The sequence below is a fragment of the Scatophagus argus genome, chromosome 15, assembly GCF_020382885.2.
Source record: "Scatophagus argus isolate fScaArg1 chromosome 15, fScaArg1.pri, whole genome shotgun sequence".
Lineage (NCBI taxonomy): Eukaryota > Metazoa > Chordata > Actinopteri > Scatophagidae > Scatophagus > Scatophagus argus.
The window spans coordinates 15,695,885-15,716,723 of NC_058507.1; the positions used below are offsets into that span (position 1 = coordinate 15,695,885).

The following is a 20,839-nucleotide window of genomic DNA, read 5'->3' on the forward strand; positions in this document are numbered from 1 at the left end:
TGTTTAAACTCCGACACCACGCAAAACAGACAGTGAATATCTAAATAGGATCACCTGTGAAATTTGCCATGATAAATCTCTCCAGGAATCACCCAGTTTGAATATTTGATATCGCATCTGTCCTCGGCTACCTTAGGGGGTAAGGCAGGTATGATAAGGGATATTCAGAGGATTGATTAGATAAAAGAAAGCCAAATTCTTTTTTGATTGTGGGAGATGCATAGCAATGGTATTTGCACTCTGCCATGTCTGTGTGACTGAAGTAAAGTGTGTAGGTAGCATTCAGGATGTCAGTTTTACTTAATTTGCTCTCCTTTGCATCAGTGCAGCATTCCATCATTCCAGCATCATCAGATGCTCCATCAGTGTTGAGGCATCACAGGAAAGATAAAAATGAAAATTCTTCTGTGCTTTTAAGAATCTTCACACTGAAAAGTGAGGCACCTTGAACTCCTTTAATTTTCAGCTAGACAAACTGCTCCCACCTGATGTCATTATGTTTAAAGTAGACACAAAACTCATTTGCACGCACTCACAGGCACATTGTTAGCATACACAAGAGGGCTTCGACTTCTCTCTTTCATGTCGCCTTCCAGCAGCCCACGTCCTTCTGTGTTTACCCCTGTGCTTCACATTTCAGCATCCTGCCTCCGATGATGCTTTTGACATGACTGTGTCCTAAATAGAGACAGATCATTAAAGGTACAAAAAAAAAAGAAAGAAAGAAAAGAAAAAGCAAGGTTTTGTCATGTTTGTTTGTTTTCATCCTGGGCAGCAGTTCAGATACAGCAAAGGCTCGGAGCCAAACTCAGCTCTGACAGTTCACTGCAAAACACAGCTAGAAGAGGGGGGAAAAAAAAGAAAAGTGCTGGACCAAATCTGCATTTGTGAGCACAATACATGTACTGTAGAAGACAACTGCAGTGCTTTGGGTAAAGGGTGGATGCCGCATGTTGTTTGTGTGCGTGCGTGTATTCACAGACGCACGCGCCTGTGTGTGAGTGTTTTTTATGCCCGTGTGTTGTGTTGTGTGACAGCAGACCTCGCTGAGGAGGACTAGCAATCACTCCATTCAGCATCTGCTGCCACACAGCTCATATTGTCATTCCCCAGTTTAAAGGAACCTTGAGCGGCTTCAAAGATCTTTTCAAAGCCTTAATCCTAATAGGTCGCGGTTTGTTCTGTCACATCAAAAGTGGGGGAGAGAGGAGGTAGGGGGAATAATGCATCGGGGCTGGCAGAGATTCTTAAGGGCGGAAGATTGGCAGAGGATTTGCAGTGCGGGGAGGACTGAAATCTGAAATATCGGACACAGAATGCCTGCTGTAATAGATATGAAATAGGTCTTCTCAAAAGCATGAAAGGCTGACATTTCCAGAAAGTTTGTCATGAGAAGGCCCTTTTATTCCCCTTCGTCTATCTGCGTTTGTACTGCCACCTTGTCCATAGTGGAAATTCGCAAGTGTCACTCTAACAGGTTATAGAATAAGATTGGACATTTTAGATTTTTTTTTTTTTTTTTTTTACCTACCTCTTCCCTTTTTTATTGAATGTTTAGAATTTCCAGTGAGAGACCAATTGAGTTCTGCTTTCTGCATGGCACTCAACTTAAAATGCTACATTCAGCACTTGTTTTCTGACCTTGTGTTATAGCCAACATATTTATATGACAGGGGTCTAAGTCTATTACAAATATATATTACAGATACTATTGAGGTATTTGTGAGATAAGAAAGCTTAGTTGATAATATATATATATATCATATATTGCCCACGGTATGAAATTTGTCAGTGGCAGTTCAAATCAAGTCTGCCAAAGCATTTAGTGGGTGTGACGCCATAAGTGTCACTTATGTGTTTATTCCTCACCTCTCTGACACTTTATCAGCTCTGAAGGTGTCGCTCATGCATTTTCACCTGATCGTCTCAGCAGACAAAGAAATCCAGCCCGTGTTTCAACAGTGCACAAGTGTCCAGCTAATTAGGTGCTCATGGGAAACCGAGCATTGATTTTCTGTCAGCGTGTCCGCCCCCCAAAAAGAAACTGGGCTGTTTGTCTTGTTCTAATGATGGACCGTGTGCTGCTGATAACAGCGATAAAACAGGCTAGAGGTGTAGCATAAGCAAACCTGGACACACAATACCCGTGGGAACCCATATATAATGTTGCCGTTTAATTAGATGGGGTTTTAGGAAATAGATAGGCAGTGACTGGTGGGAAGTAAACAAAGTTTGTCTGGGATGGAAATGGACTGAGTTGTCTGACAAAAACCTACCTTTTCAGCTCTGTAAAGGCGTGAAATCCCTCTTGTGCTTGTTATTTCACACTCCTGTGGCTCCAACTTGGACCAGCAGTGGAATGGTAAACAAACAAACACGTGAATTCACGCAAACCACACACGCACACACACACACACACACATATGTACACACAGTCATGTTTCCATCACTTCTGGGGACTTTATATAGATTTACATTCATTTCCTGGAGGCTTAACCACACCTAACCACAACAATAAACATTACTTGCCTCATCATGACTCTTAGCTTAACCTGACACTAACCTCAACCTAACCTTAAAGCAAGTCACTCTAATATTTAATGATTTGTGCTGTGGGGACTTACATTTTGTCCCCATAAGTAAGGCAGATTCTCATAATGCGGCTGTGTAAACAGACTTTTGTCCCCACAACTACAGGAATATACATCCACACGCGCACACACACACACACACACACACACACTGTACTGAAGAGAGAATTTTGGCAGAGAAATTACTAATGACCTCATATTTTTTTAAGAATCCCACAGAATCCCACAGGGCATTTTTTGCAAATTATTCCAATATAGTACATCTCTAGTGTGTAATCTATTTTTCTAGAATTATAAAATAATAATGGTAATAATAAGGATGTGGTCCACACTCCATACATTTCTCCCCGAGGTGGGAAACATGGCTTTGCTGAGCACACAGAGAACTGTTATGTATAAATAATGGTTTCAGTATCACGCTGGACAGTGTGCCAGCCACCTGCTGATCCAAACACACACAGGTAGAGCCAGCCTGGGTGACAGGTCTGCAGACATGGGCATTCAATCTGCCAGCAAACTAATCAGAGAAAGGGATGAACTCCAAGCTTATCAGAGGGGGTCGTGGATGTAGGTGGAGGAGGCAGGGATGTTTTTGCACAGCCACAGCAGGGTGACACAGGGCCCCAGAATGGGAAAATTCACAATTCTCAATGTAGGAGGTTGGAAGAGCGCAACCCTCAAGGAGGTGAAGGAAGCTGTGCTGTCTTCCACCCACACATTACCTGAACATGTCAGAGTCTGGTGTTAACACCTTCAGCTTAACTATGATATCATGAATGCCTGGTTCACTTGCCTTGCAATGGATATATGGCAGCCACTGTATTATTGGGGATGGGCATTTGTGTTTCTAAATACAGTATCATGATGAAGAGCAGTGCATAATAACAAAAGATTGTAGTTTGATAAAGAAATCTTGCCAGAATAGTTAAGAGATGGTTTGAATCTCTTGTCTGGTACCACAGGAGCATGCTTAAGTATTGCATTGTCCTTCAAGCACTACCCTGGTTAAAAGAAAATAAATAAATAAATAAAAAAAATACAACAATTCATTTCACTAGATAAATGTCTGTCTTTGAAATGCAAAGCCCCAGGTTTAACAGTTTGTCTTTAAAATCAAGAATATTCTTATGCCTCCGCACAGTGATGTGCCGCTGAATGGAGGCATTATTTCAGCTCCTTAACTGATCACCGCTGGAAACCATTCTGTATCAGCATTTAAAGGTACAAGACTGTAATTCAGGAGGTAATTTCACATCTTAACAGAATCCAATTAAAAGCATGGACATTTCAATTAAACGTCGCCCGGCTTGTCGCTGCGGTGTCACACCATAAGTGAAATTGGAATCAGATTACGGTGAGAACCTGAAGAAGTATTTTTTCAGTGCAATAAGGATCACGCATTCCAGATAGAGACCCCTGTCATGCACACTGCAGAAAAAAAATAGCCTTTCTTTGCCAACATTAGTCATTTAATTCTCCCTCCTTATTAATTTCACAGCAGATTACCTGAGCAGATACAAAATGCTGTCAGCAAGGAGTTTTAATTAAGTATGGGGTATGTTGCTCTGAGTACCTTATGTGAAACTGCTGCCTTATAATGCTCTTGTTTTAATTACTTCAGAGTACCCCCTCATTAACCTCTATGGAGATGTGCTCCAAACTACAGTGTGCATTACAAACACTAGAATCAGAAATTGCTTATATCCATATACAGAGCATCATGTTTGCAGTGTTTGAAAGTTAAGACATGAACAAATTAAACACAGTTTCCTCGTTCTGCTGTTTAGATAAATGTTCAGATAAATGTTCAGCGTTTCAAATTAAAGGAAAGCGGCTATGCAATTTAAATGATTGTGCTTTGAACTTGTCCGTTGTGAGATAACCTTGGTGGGTGAGGGCACCAAGACGACCCCTGGTGGGAGCAGTAATCTGGCATTACAAACTCATGTTTGCGCCTTATTTGTGGAACCTGCTGAGAACAAAAAAGCATCAAGGCTTACAATATTATGCTTCGACTCTAACAGTGGGCTGAAAACACATTTAATGAATGAAATGTCTTTATAACATTGTATCAATAGAATTTTTATGATTACTCTTCACAAACTAAAATACAAAAAGTTATCGCATTACATGCAGTAAATATCTGTGTCTGACTGAGTCAAACCCAGACTGGTATTTGCTTCACTATTTCATTTCACTAGCTCATCCATGTCAAGCAGCTGTGGGTGGTCTCACAGCCAGAAAATCAGCAGTGGACATTTCCCTTTTGATCCTTTTCATTGTGAAGTTTCTGAATGGTCCAATATAGATTTCAAAAAATGCTCCGAAAGTGGGCTCCTATTCACAATATGCAGGTGGATAACTGTGCCACTGTCCACCCCAACACCTTAATGTGGTTTAACAGGATACATTAGCTTTTAATGGCACTTAATTGTACAAAAAGGAAATCCATAACCACATAAGGAGAAAAGTCAAGTATTTCCAAGCTCTTTATAAGAACAATTTAGAGCAGACAAGTGCTTTTCAAACCTTGGATTGGAATCAGTCCGACAGCCTGGCCGTGAGAAGGCGGGTCCTCATTTGTGAGGTTACAGTGCCACCATTTGGTCATGATGAGGTCTTCGTGTTTCCGCCAGGCCCTGGCAAGCATCAGTCTAGGCCAGTATGGAAAAAAATTAAATTATGTTGGTTACTCTGAAAATCCCATTTTGAAATAAATGATCTCATTCAAAATACTGTCGCAGTTGGCACCTTAATTGTCTAATTCGGCACTGAAATATTTTTGAGAAAGCAGCATGCAGCTCTACAGCAGATCATAAATTTGAATTGTCTTAGTGTACGGTGTATCGTTCAGCAACAAGCTGGAGCCAAAATACTTCCAGGTGCAGGATTAGAGAGTGAAGAAAACATCCAGAACCACAGATATTGTTGATAGATTATTGTAGGTCCATGCCATCCTAGATAATGAGCAATAACCTGCACTTCAAGAACAGGGGAGGTTTGCCAAGAAAGAATGGTGATTACAATCAATTAAGACTGGTGACAAAGCACTAACAATAACCCTGTGTGTGTGCGTGTGTGCGTTTGAGCAAGCTTGTGTTTTATTCACGCATCCTTCCAAACCACCCTGTTTTGTGTAATCAACATCTGTTGTGACAGGCAACCTCCTCCTTTCTCAGAATGGCCCACTTCAGATAATGAGTGTCATACCAAACTGCAGGGCAAAGGCTGATTTTACTCCTCTTTTCACTCCTTCCTCTATGGCCTCCGCTCTCAGTAAGCTCTGCTCCCTCTCCTATCATTTAAGACATCCATTGTGGAGAACCTTGAAAAAGAGAGACAAACACTCTCACAACATTGTGAGTGCTCAGTTTCTGGGGGTGGTAGATGAAATAAAACACAGTCTTGTCTTGTTTATTGAGAGTATAGGATGCTTCACAGTCGACTCCTTAACACACTGGCATTCTTGTGAATTCCTTTATTTTTCTTTCAGAATTACTAACTCCTTTATGAGACTTTTGTTACATTTCCTTTGGTTATAATTTGTCATACAAATTCATTTTCTTTCTTTTTTTTGCCATGATACCTCTTTATGTGCACGCCATGAATAAAGCATATTTTTTTTAATTTTTAATCATGAAAATAAACAGGAACCCAATGACTATGTGAATCTTGTGTTTGTCCGACATCACCAATGGTTTAGGCGCCATCTTCTGGTAAATTTGGTCATCCCAGAATGTCAAGATGAGTCTCTCTTATAATTGTTGTCAGTTTTTTAAAGCTATTCTTCTACATTAGTAGGCTTTATTTTGTAATACCAATTCCGAAAAAAAACCCTTAATATACACACTTACAAACTTACATAATGTGATGGGGAAAGAGTGGCACAGTTGTAATATATATTTATATTTGTAGACTTTATCTAAGTCTGAAAAGATTTCTCACTCACAAACTCCATGTTGACCACACGGTCTATACTGTGTCTTCAATGAGATGCGTCTAAAATGTGCAAATAAAATAATTTTCCCAGTTTAGCCTCAAAATTAATTGCTTCCAAAATAAGACAGATAGGTTCAGACAAGCGAAAGTGCGAGATTGCACAGAGTGTCAGTTTATTGGGGCTGATTAATGGGTGCATCCAATTTCTTCAAACTTAAGATTCATCTCAGAACGTAAACACTTTTTTTTTTCATTTCCAAGATTGAATTTGCTGTCTGCACAACCATGTAGAACAAATTATTTTGAAAATCCATTAAAGTCATGAGCACACTGAACTCTCTGTTCAATTTAGCATAACCCTAAGTTTACTTTAAATGCAGGGGAGCTCCTCTATTTAAAGATTACTTGTATTCTTATATTCATTCATCCAAAACTCCAGTTTAAAGTGTCAAGTGGCAGAAGCTTGAATGAGCAGTGAAGCTGTTATACCTTTTTGTTTCTCTCAGCAAGTGTCAGCAGGATGTGAATATCAAAAATACAGGTCTCTTGCATGTGGACTTTATGCTCCCTGGTTCAGTCATAACTTTATTGTAACAGCTGACGTGGTGTAATTATTTCACACTCATACTACAGCATATTGTTTCAGACAGAACACATACTTTTAATATACAGCACTCACATTTACGCCGTTTAAACCTCTCATAGCAGATATAGACACATGTGTAAGCAATTTCAATGTCCCAGTAACTGATGTCAGTGAGCCAACATGCACACACACAAATGGGATGCAGATGTCATTAACTTTCCAGTTAATTTCTAGTAATGACAAAAACAAATACAGGTGCAAACATTTTATTTGTCATAATAATGTTATAATGTATTAATGACAGTCAGTGAAACCACTACAATTCGGTTGTCCAGTCTATTTCAGTGTTAGACATGCATGCTAAATTTGTTTATGCCGCACTGCACTGAAATATACAGAAGACTCTTTTACAGCTGAAGCATGTTATAACATGCATTATAATGTGATACATTAGGATGCTACAGTGTGCCATTACGTTTCACTCAGTTTTGGGTCTCTTTGTTATTTGTTAAAATTAATCTTCGACCTATATGTGAATAGCTTTGCATTTACCTTATCTTGAAACCCTTTGAGAAGGTGACAAAATCTAGAGTCTAAACAATCAGTTAGCCTAATGTTAGTGAAATGACAGAAAATTAATTGGCCACAACTACAGAAATATACCTGGTTCCAACTTCACAATCATTTGCTTTCTCTCTTAGTCTTCTATGACATAAATCTAAAGATCTTTGGGGTTTTGAATCTTGGTAGGGCAAAAAGCATGCAAATGACAACATGGCCATTGGGAATTTACAATGAGAACTTAGCATTTCTTCTGGTATTTTTTTATATATATAATCAATCTGCAAATTAATTAATAATAAAAATATTTTTGTTGTAGCCCCAGAGTTATCCCAAAACATGCAAACCATGTAATCTAAAAAAAAAAATGCTGGCTGTTTTTATACGAACCTCCTCTGCTGTAGTGTTTGAACTCTTCCGAACAGGAGAGGGCGCTTGGGAGCTATTACAACAACCAGACCTCAACCTGCAGTTATCAAACCTCTATTATGGATAAGAAAGTGATATTAATAAGTCTCTGTTCTAGACTAAGACTGGCTGCCAGTCTTCAGGCTGGTGTTTACTGCAGGACGGCGCTCTGAAACTGGACTGTCTCAATTTTTAAAAAAGGTGACAATATGAGGCAGAAAAAGAATGCTCACTGCAATCACTTAGCTTTAAACAACAATGACCAAAAAATCCTACATTGGAAGGTGAAATAATTCAAGAAAAACAAACAAACGCTGGAAGTGCAAGGTGGAACGGTTATAAACAAGGAGGCGTACACATATGATCTGACCCCTCCTCTCTGTCCGGGCTGCTCTTCCGTGTTTACACACCCACAACAAAAAAATTAACAGGGCACTAGCGGCCGTCGGCCGAATGTTTACCGAGCAGGCATAGAGTGGTGGTGAGGAAAGTGACAGTCACACTGGAGGCTTGGTGTATGGTGAAACACAGGTGATTTCAGCTTCCACGGTTGCATTTTACAGCGGAATGTTCACTCGAAGGGGGCATGGAGACGTCAAGAAATCTACACAGAAAGTTCTGGACCCAAAGAAGGATGTACTGACCCGGCTCAAACACCTCCGTTCACTGTTAGGTGAGTGAAATGTCACCGGGCTTTTGATGCTGCATCGCCGTGGCTTAGCTAGTCGAGCTAGCTAGCTGGTAACGGCTAACGTCAAACAAGGCATCAGGTTAGCTGGCTGTCACTGCGGGGACTAGTCCAATCAAACTGACGCATATAGCTTTCCATAAATTCACACAACGCTAAAGAATATCTCTGCAAAGTGAAGTGTTTGCCACTCACCAACTGCTTCCATTGATTTTTTTGTGTGCTAATATCAAACAAGTCACTGTAATAGGGCATGGATGGTAGCTAACATGAGCTAGCTCCCCTAGCCGCTAACTAGCCTGTCAGTGCTAACCGATGCTAATTTGTCAGGGCATCAGTCGCTGAGAAGTAGATATCCTCCACGGCCTTTGTTGTCGTTTAATTTTGTGAAATCCTAGTTGTTTTGAAAAACGTAGTAATTGCTACTCAACACTAAATATTGACAAACAAATGTCACCGTTTAAATATTTGCACTGAAGTGAGAATAGAGGTTTGCCCTAGCTGGTAGCTTGGTAGAGCTGTTATTAAGTTACTTTACCCTAGAGGTATTTGATTTTACGATAATGAAAAATGTAAATGTGCGATTCAGGTGGAGTCTTTTGTTTCTTTCATTGGACAAGGAAGTACAGTATTTATGACAGTCATAAAACTGCTGTGCAGCTATTCTAACCCTGTCTTGCATCACTATCATAGTCTAAAGAGACGCGAATTTGCTCTGTAGTAGTATGACTTGGCTGCACATCAGAGTTTTGTATTACATACATACAGTATAATGGAACTTTTCCAATCCACTTTTCATTCACTGATCAACTGTTGTTATGCTCTAAGGATTCTACAGTAGATTTTTTCTCTCAATGCCCGTTTATTTTGGTGACTTAAAAAACAATATAAACAATGCAGAGAGGTTTTTGGAACTTCACAGAATAATTTCAGTTGTATTTTAGGTCTGCAGATATACATTATTCATACCATCTCACCTTTTCCTGTTATAACCAAGATGATCATTGTGTTAGGTACTGTGGCATATGTGCATATACACTACTGTTATTCTCATTGCATCACGGACATAATGGGGTCAGTGGGTAGTAGGGGAAAGCTTGCGAGGAAGAAAGTTGTCGAGAGGGAATTGCAAGACATGGAGGAAACCTCAATGGATCCGTTATAGGTGCAACATATTGCACGATGCTCTCTCTCTCCAGCACTTCATCAAAGTAGGTCACTTCTGTTCAAGTATTGCCCTGTAATCACAGAGTTTATCTCAAGAGTGAATGTATAGGTAATGCAGTTTACAATGTAGTTTTATAGACTCATCACATACAGTATTTGTATTTACATGATAATGCAATATAGCTAAGTTAATATTCTGACAATTATTACCACTTAATCTCATTTGATAAGCTTCAGTTTTTCCCGAACCATGCAAAAATAACTGGCAGTGAAGATATTTCTGCAGCAGCAGTTCAAGTCATGGGACAAAAGAATCACTTTAGGAACAAAGTGCCTTTGAGATTTTTAGGGTTTGAGCCATTAGACTGATGTGTGCTTGTTTGTAACCTTTTCATAGTGGTATGTTTGCTGTTTTATTGATTTCTTGCATGCACAGTGAGCATAAGTGTGTCAGCCAGTATACGCTTAATCGTGTTCAGAAGCTTGAGCAAAACAGTTTGCAAGTTAATATGGTTTGAACTTTCTGCCATCATAGCTCACCTTCAATGTCAAGACTAGTACAACAAAAGTGGAGGTCAGTACAGAGCTCTGCACGTCTTCTATTTCTCTTTCCTTCATGTGCAGTTAAAGATAAGACTGGACTGTTTGTCCAGCGGCTGATAGTGGAGCCAACATGTTGATGTCCCCCAATCTCCCTGAGTTCACCATGCTTTCAGCTAAGGAAGGATTTCCTCCTGGTGCTGTTGGTTCCTGTGTGGGCAGGAAGCGGTGTTGAGAGATGGGGTGCTGTTGAGGACAGAACAGGGACTCAAGGGGAATATAGCTGGCTTCATTTCACTGCTGACAGGAATTTGTATTTTTTTATATTTGTGTAGCATTTTTCCCTAGATGAATAGAAAGTCTGTTAAGATCAATTCTCTCAATATGATGATTGTAAAATGTTAACAAAAATAATGTATTTCATTCATTTATTTAACATTAAACAACACTATCCTTGCCTGCAATGGCCAACAATTTACTTTATATGTCAGCCTAAGTTTTCAAGGGGCTCTAAAACTAAAAGTTCAACTGTTAAACTTACTTGCCTTTAAAATGGATAATTCCAGAAAGGTACTGATAATCTCAAGATTTTTTGGAAAATGTGTCCCTCCAGTATTTGTACAAAAACAGAGTTATTGGCAGCTTGTTAATCTTTTTGTGGATCCCACCAAATTCGTTGTCTGTTTCTTTGTCTTTGTGGCTTTGTGCTACCAGGACCAGAAATCTGTTAAACCAACTCGTTGAATCTAGTTGTAGTATCGGTGGTATTGGAGTTGAGAGGACAATCTGTGGTTGGGGCTATTTTCAGAGTGGCCTTGTATTGGTTTTCTGCTCACTGAGCAGATCTGTGGGATAGAGTGTGAAAGCTGCTGCATGTTAATTTGCTGGTCATGCCTGGCTGGATTTGGCTGAGGTTGTTAATTACAGGAGCCCAGTAAATCACCTGATCATGCACTACTTTTCTCAATGGAGACACAAACAACTATTCCACTGACCTTTTCCTGCTAAAAGTCATTCTCAAACACAGTCCCGAGTCATTCTGCCCAGTTCCTTCAAAAATAAAATGCTGACAGTCCAAATTCTAGCAATAGTGTGGGAAGTCATTAATTTGACTGTACTCAAGAGTTTTTTCTGGAGGAATACCCATTGGTTCCCAGCGTAGATAATTTCATTTTTTACTTACCTGTTTCACAGGGAAGTCAGAGTGTCAAGTCAGCTTTAGACCACTGCTGCTGGAGGTAGTAATGATTCAATGCCTTGCTCAAATATGCCTTGCTAGCCTGAGGGCTTGAGTTTGGGCCGTGTTTAATGGACATCACTCAGTCAACTAAATAAAACAAGCTAAAATATAACTCAAGTGGGTATTTTTTGTTTCCTTTTGTCCCCTTCACCTGGAGTAAACAAGCTCATTGTGAACCCGTTGCTGAATTGCATGGGAACAACAGTGAATGTGTTCAAGTGTTGTTAGTGATAACAGTCAGGTGTGTTTGTTTGTGGATGTAGGTGTGTGTGAGTTTGGAGCCACAGGTAATGCTTTTTCTTAAGGACACGCTGCACTCCTCTTATAGAAGAAATGATAACACTTTCTATGAATAGCCTATCTGTATTGCATTATGGGGGCATTCACAGTGAATTATAATGCATTCTTAATGTTTTACTATTGTCCTCATCAACACATAATGCATTATGTGTAATGAAACATTATAGAGACACACATTCAAGGATCTCATGGATGTTCTTGACTAGTTATACACTAGAGGCTGACTGATGGGGCGTGCCTTTACTCACTTATACACACCTGAACAATCAACTGTAGTAAGGGCTCATATCCATATCAAGTTATCATTGTGTTAAGTAAAGTGAAGTACATATATAAACAATCTATGCTCCATCAGAAGTGATTTTTATGAAAGATGCCGAAATGTAGAGAATTACAATCACAATTTGTCTGCTTTAGTAATGTCTCAATGGATAATTATCATATTGGTTTTATAACGTAAGGTTGATACAGTGCATTAGAAAGGGTTATGTGTATTATGAGTGTCACCATAAAGCATGATGGATGCATGATAATACCTTATGAATGTTCCTATAACGCCCCTCAGATGTGGTCTTCATAGAAAGTGTTACAGGAAAAAATGAAATCTCGTATCATTACACCTTGGTTTTGTCCCTGTGCATGCTCTAAGTGTTGCTGGAGTCTTGGGTCAACTGAAAGCACTGCTGTTATAAGAGGAAATCACAAGGTGAAGCACCAGGGGAAACAATGAACACAACGCTGGAGGGACTCTCAAGAAGATCTTCTGTGTGGCTGAAGTAAAGGCTGAGATCACTCGACTTCTGATTCTCCCCTTTTGTAAAACACTCAGCTCAGACTTTTGAATAACTGCAGCATCTTATCATCTTTTATCCCAGTGTATGTAGGTATGATATTGACTCTCTAAGGGTTTTCTCCAAGTATAGCTCTATTTAACTAGCATAGTAAGCAATGAATGGGTTTTATTGACTTTTTTTGGGTCTTGAGGCTTTTAGTCGTCTTATTTTCTTACAGGCTCTCACTCACTGAAGTTTCACTGTTTCACGACAGTACAGGGCTTGTATATCATTGCAGAGTTAATTTGACCCTAAATAGCACAAATGGACTCCTTTATGTCAAAGGGAAAATAAAGCTGTTCAAATTGGTTTAACCTACATCAGTGGACAAAATATAAATCAGTCCTGATCATAAAATACAAAAATACAGCAGCAACTTTCTATCATAAGTAGAGAGCATAAAACCTATTATTCAGACATTTGGTAATGACACTGTGCTAATGACTACTTGAGCAAGATTGTCTGCTGACAAGGTTAGGCAACACTAGACAGCTATTAACAGGTCTTTGTCTGGGTCCATTAACATAACAGCTTCTGTCATGATGGTCCTGGCATCATATTAGCTCACTTAACATGAGATCTGCAGAGCTGCTTGAAAAGATGTTTAAAAGAAGAAATGAAGAATGAGCTATGGAATCAGCAGTTCTAAACTGCTACTACTTGAAATTATGCAGTAATGTGAGGTTGTGTGATTTTATCTTAGATTGTAAATAGCCATCCAATAGCTACCTTTTAAGGAATTAAATTCAGATTGACTTTAGTCAGTGTAATTTACTTTTCATGAATAAATTCCCCACCCAGTCCCAAGCCTTGTATGCCAGTACTGTTGTCTGTGATAAGCCACATCTGACTGCCAATGTCAGTCAAGCTCTACTTGAGATAGGCAATCAGAGTTAGCCTGCATATCAAAATCAAAGGCAGCCTGCATAACAGTTTTTTTGACTGCATGAAATTAGTTGGAGGGAAAAAACTGAACACATGACATGTGGAGACAGTCTTGTTAAATTGTTCTGTCCCAGTTTGTAAAATCAAGGGACTCCATCATTTTAGCATACATATAACATTGTGTTTTTTAGTCAGCATCCATACCTATGGCCAATATGGGGCTTTGATACCATGCTGATGTCAACTACTTGGGCTATGAAATTGAATGCTAAATAATTCTTGGGCTCAACAACTAAAAGCCTCAATTGCAGAGCTCAGCTCTTTGAAAGAACAATGAACGAGCCCTCATATGAGAAAAATCATGGTGATGCAGAAAGTAAACAGAGGCTAGCTAGGAAAGAAGGCCTTTGCTGTATATCACTAGACTAGATTAGTCACCCAGCCCTTTTCAGAAGGTAGGGGTCATTGGTATTATAGCTCTTTTGGTTACAGGAAGATTTAACAGAATTTAGAAGTTGGTATGCTAGCAAGCATTTTTGATCGCTTTTTCCACTTGAGATCTTTTTTGCAGTCAGATTAGTAAAACTATTTAGTGGACTGATGAGGCAAAGAGGTTTAGTTGTGGCTACCAATTAGCTGGTGGCAGTGTCAAGAGAGCATTTGGAAGTATGAAGAAGTCTTGTGCCACAATGCCTGCGCCATAGAAGTTCAAACTATGCCATGATTAAAAAGAAGTCATAAACTAACTAACTGACTACATAAATACTTCTGACTATTTGTTTTTGTTCTAACTAACCGCTATTTATAAACTAACTGGATATAAATTCTTTTTTACTAGGCTACATGTTATGACATGTGACTTCTAAATATCATTTTTTTTTAGTTAACCTGTAATATGTACTGAACTTTGTGAAAAGCTTTGGCAATGTTTTTCCACTTGTTTTTGTTTGTTCAGGCTGTTGCATTATTGTCATGTGATTCAGAGCTTTCTTTAAAACCAAAATTTTAAATATGATATAAATCACCTGATGTTGAATGAAAGGCTTTTTATTTTAGCTGCTGGAGAGCTACAGACAGGAAAACACCAGTGCTCTGTGTTCTGTGGTGGATGATATCTGTGACTTTACACAGCGCATGAAAAACCAGTTTGTCTAGTTGCACCATGTACTTGTCCTGCTTCTGTAATAGCTTAACCTAACCCACCACCTGCAGTTTGCTGTGACACCACTTGTTATCGAGATTTGATCTCAAAGCGGACGGCGATTTTATGTTGTCTTTCTAAATGCCCAAACTCCTGCTAATCTGTTATGGATTTCCAAGCTTAAAGTCAAAGGAAAATAAACACTTATTGTTCTGTCACACTTTTAGCAGATTGCTACACAGAGTTGTTAAATAGCAGCTGCCAGGACTGGACACCCTAGTGAAATAGTGGGTGATGAATAGAGGACAAGAGAGAATTCAGAAAAAAGAAAAATATCTATATTTATGATTGTTTTCGTGTACAATCTTTGTATTCAAATATTTTAAATATTATATATATTTCTCTACCCTCCATTTGGGGAATGGCAGTGTCCAGAAGGAATAATTTTATAGGGGAGCAAATGTAAACCCTGTGTTGATAAAGATAAGTATTTTAGAGCTACCTGAAGATGGAGAGTGAAAGTTTCCAGTTTAGCAGCTCTTCGGTGTTAAGCTGCCAAGATAAGCCACTCTCTAATGTGTGAGCTCAGACTCAGATAAGGTCAGGCTTTGCCAGTTCGACCATGACTCTTTCACACTGTGCTCTGCGTGGACCCACAGGCCCCAATCTGTTACACAGCTAGACACTGACTGCAAATTGAGAGACATTCATGCAGTGTTTGGCACAATGGCAACATAATGAAATTATATGCACCAAAAGTGATGTGATTGCAGTAAAGCCCCTCTGCATAATGATCACATTTGTATTGAACTCTGAATTCTAAGCTATATGACACTGCTGTAGCATTTATCCCGAGCATCTTCAGAGCCATTACAAGCCTGCTGACATCTTAAAGAAGGTTGAGTCATTACAGACTGGCATACCTTATATAAATTGGAACTCATGCTGTGCAGTTGTCAACTTAGAGAGCTGCATGCTTTGCTCCATTGCTGTAGCTCGGCGGCATGTTAATCTTTCTCTGTGAATATGTTGTTCATAGTGGATGATACATAGCATAGCCAAACAAGTTATTAATGTCTCTTCCTGACTAGCTGTGGCAGGTTAAAATTGATCAGCTCACTGCAGGCTGACATCGCTGTTGTAATTGCACTATTTGGAAGCTTTATTAGCTATACCAATGCAAAGAAGATGAGTCTTGTGTCAGTGTTGATAGAGAAAACTAAGTGAGTTGGCTCCTTTTGACCCCCTGATAAGGGACATCAATTTTACCCAGCGAGTGCTGAATTATGACTGACATTTCCAGACTGGCACAGCTTGGAGCACATTTAACAGTAGCAGCTGTGTGTTATCAAGGCCTCAAATGAGGCTCATACAACCTGCTACCTATTTTAACTCTGGGAAATCATGTGACAGACTTGCCTTCCTCAGCTGGTTTCAACAGATTTATGATTAAACTCCTTTTACTGCGGTCAAATATCAACCTTCTTACCCAGCCATGGGTCGCAAAGTGCTGTGTGCAGCTGATCTCTCTGTTTTTCTCCATATCAGTGCTTTTTTTAGTCTTCTGTGGTCAAAGAAAAATAACAGACAACACATAAAGTTCAGTATAGCATTTAAATAACCATACGTAGTTTTAAAAAATAATTTTACTCCCTGTATTTGAACTTTTTGTTTGTTACGATAACACCTTGAAAGAAAGCTGAGTTTAAGATGTTGTGTTTGATTAAAAACTGTCTATTTTAGAACTTGTTAAAGTAAAGTCTGTCATTTTGCATTTTTGGTGTCTTCCTCATGCCAAAAACATCCAAAAAGACAACATCTCTCTCATCTTTCAAAAGATGCCTCTTATGTAGTCTCTGTAATTCTCTCAGGGTCCTTTTTGTTTGTAGACCACCATTTAGGGAGGGAAGTGCCATCTATGGTGGATCCACATTATCTACCACCCCCGAATCTCTTCTATTGGGCCCTCCAGGCATCCCTCTGCCGGGACTCTTAAAGAGTCCACTGTGTCTAATCTGTGCACACTGCCAAGGAAGAATATCAGTCTTTTCTCTCTCCTCATCTCCTTTTTGGCAAGAATTTACTGCACCTGCAGTCTTAGCCTGCCCAGCCTAATGCAAATGAGTGTATGTCTGATCAAAGGCCTGATTAGACTGCTTTTTGAGTATGACATGGCATATTAATGAGTCTGCTTCAGGTGGTATAAACAGCATACAGTTGATTAAACATGGTTTTACTCAACCTTTGAACATTAAATGTGAGTACTTACTATTGCATGTGTTGTGTGCTGATTTAAGTTTGATCACACAGCTTTGGCCCAGTCACCAGGTGTTTGGTTTTGATTGTGTAAATATGCCATAAGCTTCAGCTGACTAGATGACCTTCACCAAAGTCAAACCCTGTATGCACACTACTGTGTGCACTCTCTTAGTGCTTGTTGGGCAAACTCTGTTTAGCACCACTTCATTAGAATAGCAAGCAACATAACGACACTAATGTTTCAGTTGAAACTGAAAATTATGCTGCTTTCCCCACCTCATGGATGAGGTCCTTTTTTGTGATGTTGTTATGCACCACAGGCATGCTATGGAGTGTAGTAATCTGTGTGGGACTGTACTGTTCACCCTTTGACCCATAAGTCACCATGAGACACAGGGAGACCTTCAGTGACGCGATGATATCTGAAATATCTGTTTATCCAGCCAGAGGTCAGAAAATTATGACATAATCTTTGCAATGACATATGAGTTTCCAAATGGATTTCCACCAAATGTTTTTGTGGAAACTGCAATGAATTTATAATAATAATAATTTATTATAATAATAAAAATAATTATAATCTCCCTCTGTAGAACATTTTCAGAAGATGCCATGTTTTTCTTCTGGCCTCCAGAATATTATATTATGACCCTCAGCTCTGATGGCATGTTATTATTTTCCAGCTGGTCCTCTCGCATGGGATTGGAACATCTGCCCTTCCCTGACAGTTAACAGGAAACATATCACAATGGAGAAGAATGTCATCCAACCCAAACCTGCCATGGCTGGTCTGTTTGGCATGTGTTTATTAATTCCACTAAAGAAGATTGCAGGTCTCTGCATCATTAAGTTATCACTGTCAGCAGTATCTAGGCCAATGCTCAAACAGTTTTTATTCTGTTAACAATGAGGCTGGCTTAATGATCCCCTTGCTGAATAGTCGGTTTACCGTGGTTTAGGCAGCTGATGGGAAATAGCTGAGTATTTAGTGTTGGACAATGAGATGCAGAAATACAAGGAAAGCATATGGGGCAGTACTTGACCCCTTTTGTTTGTTTTCTTACTGAATTTGGCTGGGTTTTTTTTATCATCCCCATTTTATTAGATCTTCAGCAGTCTCCCCTCTACAAGAAGAGCTGTTTAGTGTGGATCACATAACAAAATGTTGTCTTTAACTTTAGTGTGCCAGACTAGCTGCTCATTCAGCTGCAGTCACTGGTGTTAAGACATGCTGAATTTCTTTCCAGCATAACAGCACCTACGTGATCGCGAAAACTCTACAGCTGCTGTTCATCCAGCAGCTTCCCTCTCTGTGACATGATGTCTCGCAGACTGAGGGGTGTCAGTTGAGGGACACAGTTATCTTGCCGGGCTCAGAGGATACAGTGTCATCCCCTGCATTCCCAGGGCCCGAAGAACAGGTTCTGTGTCCTTCTGTTCGTATGGTGTTACCTGAGAACTCACTAAAGCCTGCTGCATGAACATGGTCGCTGGATATTGCAGTTCACAGTGCTGATAACCATTGCACACCTTCATTCTTTCAACCAAATGTTTCCTTTTCATGAAGTAAGAGTTGTTGTGGTTTTCATTTCACGAGTAATAACTAAAGGATCGAAGTCAATTAAGACTGACAGTTCAACCATCCCTTAACTTCAGTTCTGAATTGAATTCTGCTTTGTACTCACCCACTTTGAGAAAGCAGTCCCAAGTGAATGTTAACCTAACATGCATACATAAGAACTTTCCCTGTTGTTGTGGGGACATTTCCATCACAAATAAAGTTAATCCATTGGGTCTTCACTTCCTCGGATGGTAGGAATCCATGAAGACTTCTGTGTTGCTTGTTGCAGCCAATAACAGAGAAACTGGCCTACTTCAGTTGTACCTTCCACATCACCAAATTGGCATTTGCAAGGGAAATATCTAACATGTGCAGCCCTCTACCTCCATATTACTACGACCAAAGTAAAGCACATTATTTTTAATATGCTAAAATATTTATCACTGTAGTGACGATATTACAAACGCCCACCCGTAGATCAGTGTCTTATTCATATTTTCCAAGATGTTATGTTCTTGCTTGAGTTTTTTTTTTTATTATTATTTTTATATTCTCCCCCTAAGGTCTGTCCCTGCAACTGGTTAGGGTTATTTGAGCAGATGGGGAGAATTAATTCTGAAAGCTGGGGAATCCAAGATGATGGCCTTTTGACATGTTGAATGACATGAAATTGACCCACCCTACGCACTCACCCCAACAATATTCAAATGAGAGTTGCGAAATTATCATAAAGACTTACTCTATATTCTTTCCACAGCCACACTGTCAGCACTACTCAGACCTGTTCGATTGTTTAATTGAACATGTTCAAATCTTGATGGTTGTTTGGTGTAGTATTTTCCTTGGAACTCATCTTAAAGAGTCTGACTTAAATACTGGACTAATTAGAGAACACAGGTCACTCAAAGTCACTCTGTCTGTCTGTCAAGTCTGTTGTCTGAGAGATTTTGGTGAGCAAGCATTCAGGAAACCCTCCAGCAGAATAAATAGTGTTTAAAAAATTAACCACGTGAAGGACCAAGACAGGAGACCCCAGCCCCTGGGTATTTGTTAGGGTTACGTTATTATGCACAGTTTTACAAAGAAGGCTGTTGTGTAAATTTTCTCTATGCACCTTGAACATCACTTCTACAATGGAAAATGTTAGCACGTTCATATATTGTGGAATTTTAAATGAAGGGTGTGATTTTGATGTGGTAGCATAGACAGTAAATTTTCTAAAAGCAAGAAGTGCCATTTTAGATAGCCACGTTTAGCAGTAAACTAGTTTGTAGTTTGAAAGGTGTTTGTCTGGATAAAACGCCCCAGTCCATTCTTCACAGCTGACCGCACATCTGCAGTATAATAGCCTGTGAGATTTTCATGCAGGAGTGTTGTTTGGTACAGCACAGCAGTTCATCATTCCAGCTACCTGCACTGAAGACAATCCAGCTAGGTTAGTTGATTCAGCCAGCTGAGAGAAACAGAATAAATACCATATAAATGTGTATGCACTGCATACATGTTAGCAAAGTGCAAGTCAGGAAAAACACAGCCGTAACAGTAGGGTTAAGCACTAGCAAGCACACTTTGAGACTTAAGTCACTGCATGGACAATCATTACTCCTACCGTTAGGAGTTTTCCATAAGATCTCCTGTGTGCGTGTGTGCACTCATTAGCTTAATGCCAGGAGCAAGAGATTTTTTAATGAAGACTTTTGAGAGAGATGAAGTTCTGGATTCGGTCGTCGTCTATGAGGCAACTGAAAAGTTATAGATCTGATTTTCATCGTAGAATTAATCTCTGGCTACTAATTTAAGGTTTTATTTACCGCCTTTAAGACAGACCTGGATCTAGCTTCTAGATTTGTATTAGACATCATAACTTTCAAAGAGGCAGTGGGCCCCCGGAGATCCTCAGATGATGCCTTGCTAGTTGTTACTACATCAAAGCTGAAAACTGAAGGCAGTCGTGCCTTTTATTTGATCTTCACATTATGCGTCCTTATCTTTGCTTTAATCTCAGGGCAAAGATAAAGTATCCTACTCTTTACTACAGAACTCCATCACTCCTTATGAGCTGGACTGCTTCTGGGAATGTGCCAGTTTGCCATGTGGTAGAGGGAGAATTGAAACAGAAGGTAAAACTTAATTGCTGTTA

At 39.5% G+C, this 20,839-nt stretch overlaps 1 protein-coding gene across 5 annotated transcripts in view; it reads left to right on the top strand.

Annotated features, from left to right (window-relative positions):
* The first annotated feature begins 8,452 nt into the window (after positions 1 to 8,452).
* Positions 8,453 to 20,839, top strand: part of ralgapa2 (Ral GTPase activating protein catalytic subunit alpha 2) — an 85,420-nt gene continuing 73,033 nt past the window's right edge. Inside the window, exon 1 of one of the 5 annotated variants that reach the window (XM_046413864.1) lies at positions 8,453 to 8,758. In XM_046413864.1, the coding sequence (XP_046269820.1) occupies positions 8,653 to 8,758 (106 nt within the window). In that variant the 5' untranslated portion in view covers positions 8,453 to 8,652. The remainder of the gene's footprint in view (positions 8,759 to 20,839) is intronic. The other 4 variants (XM_046413860.1, XM_046413862.1, XM_046413861.1 and 1 more) reach the window with 4 other exon arrangements.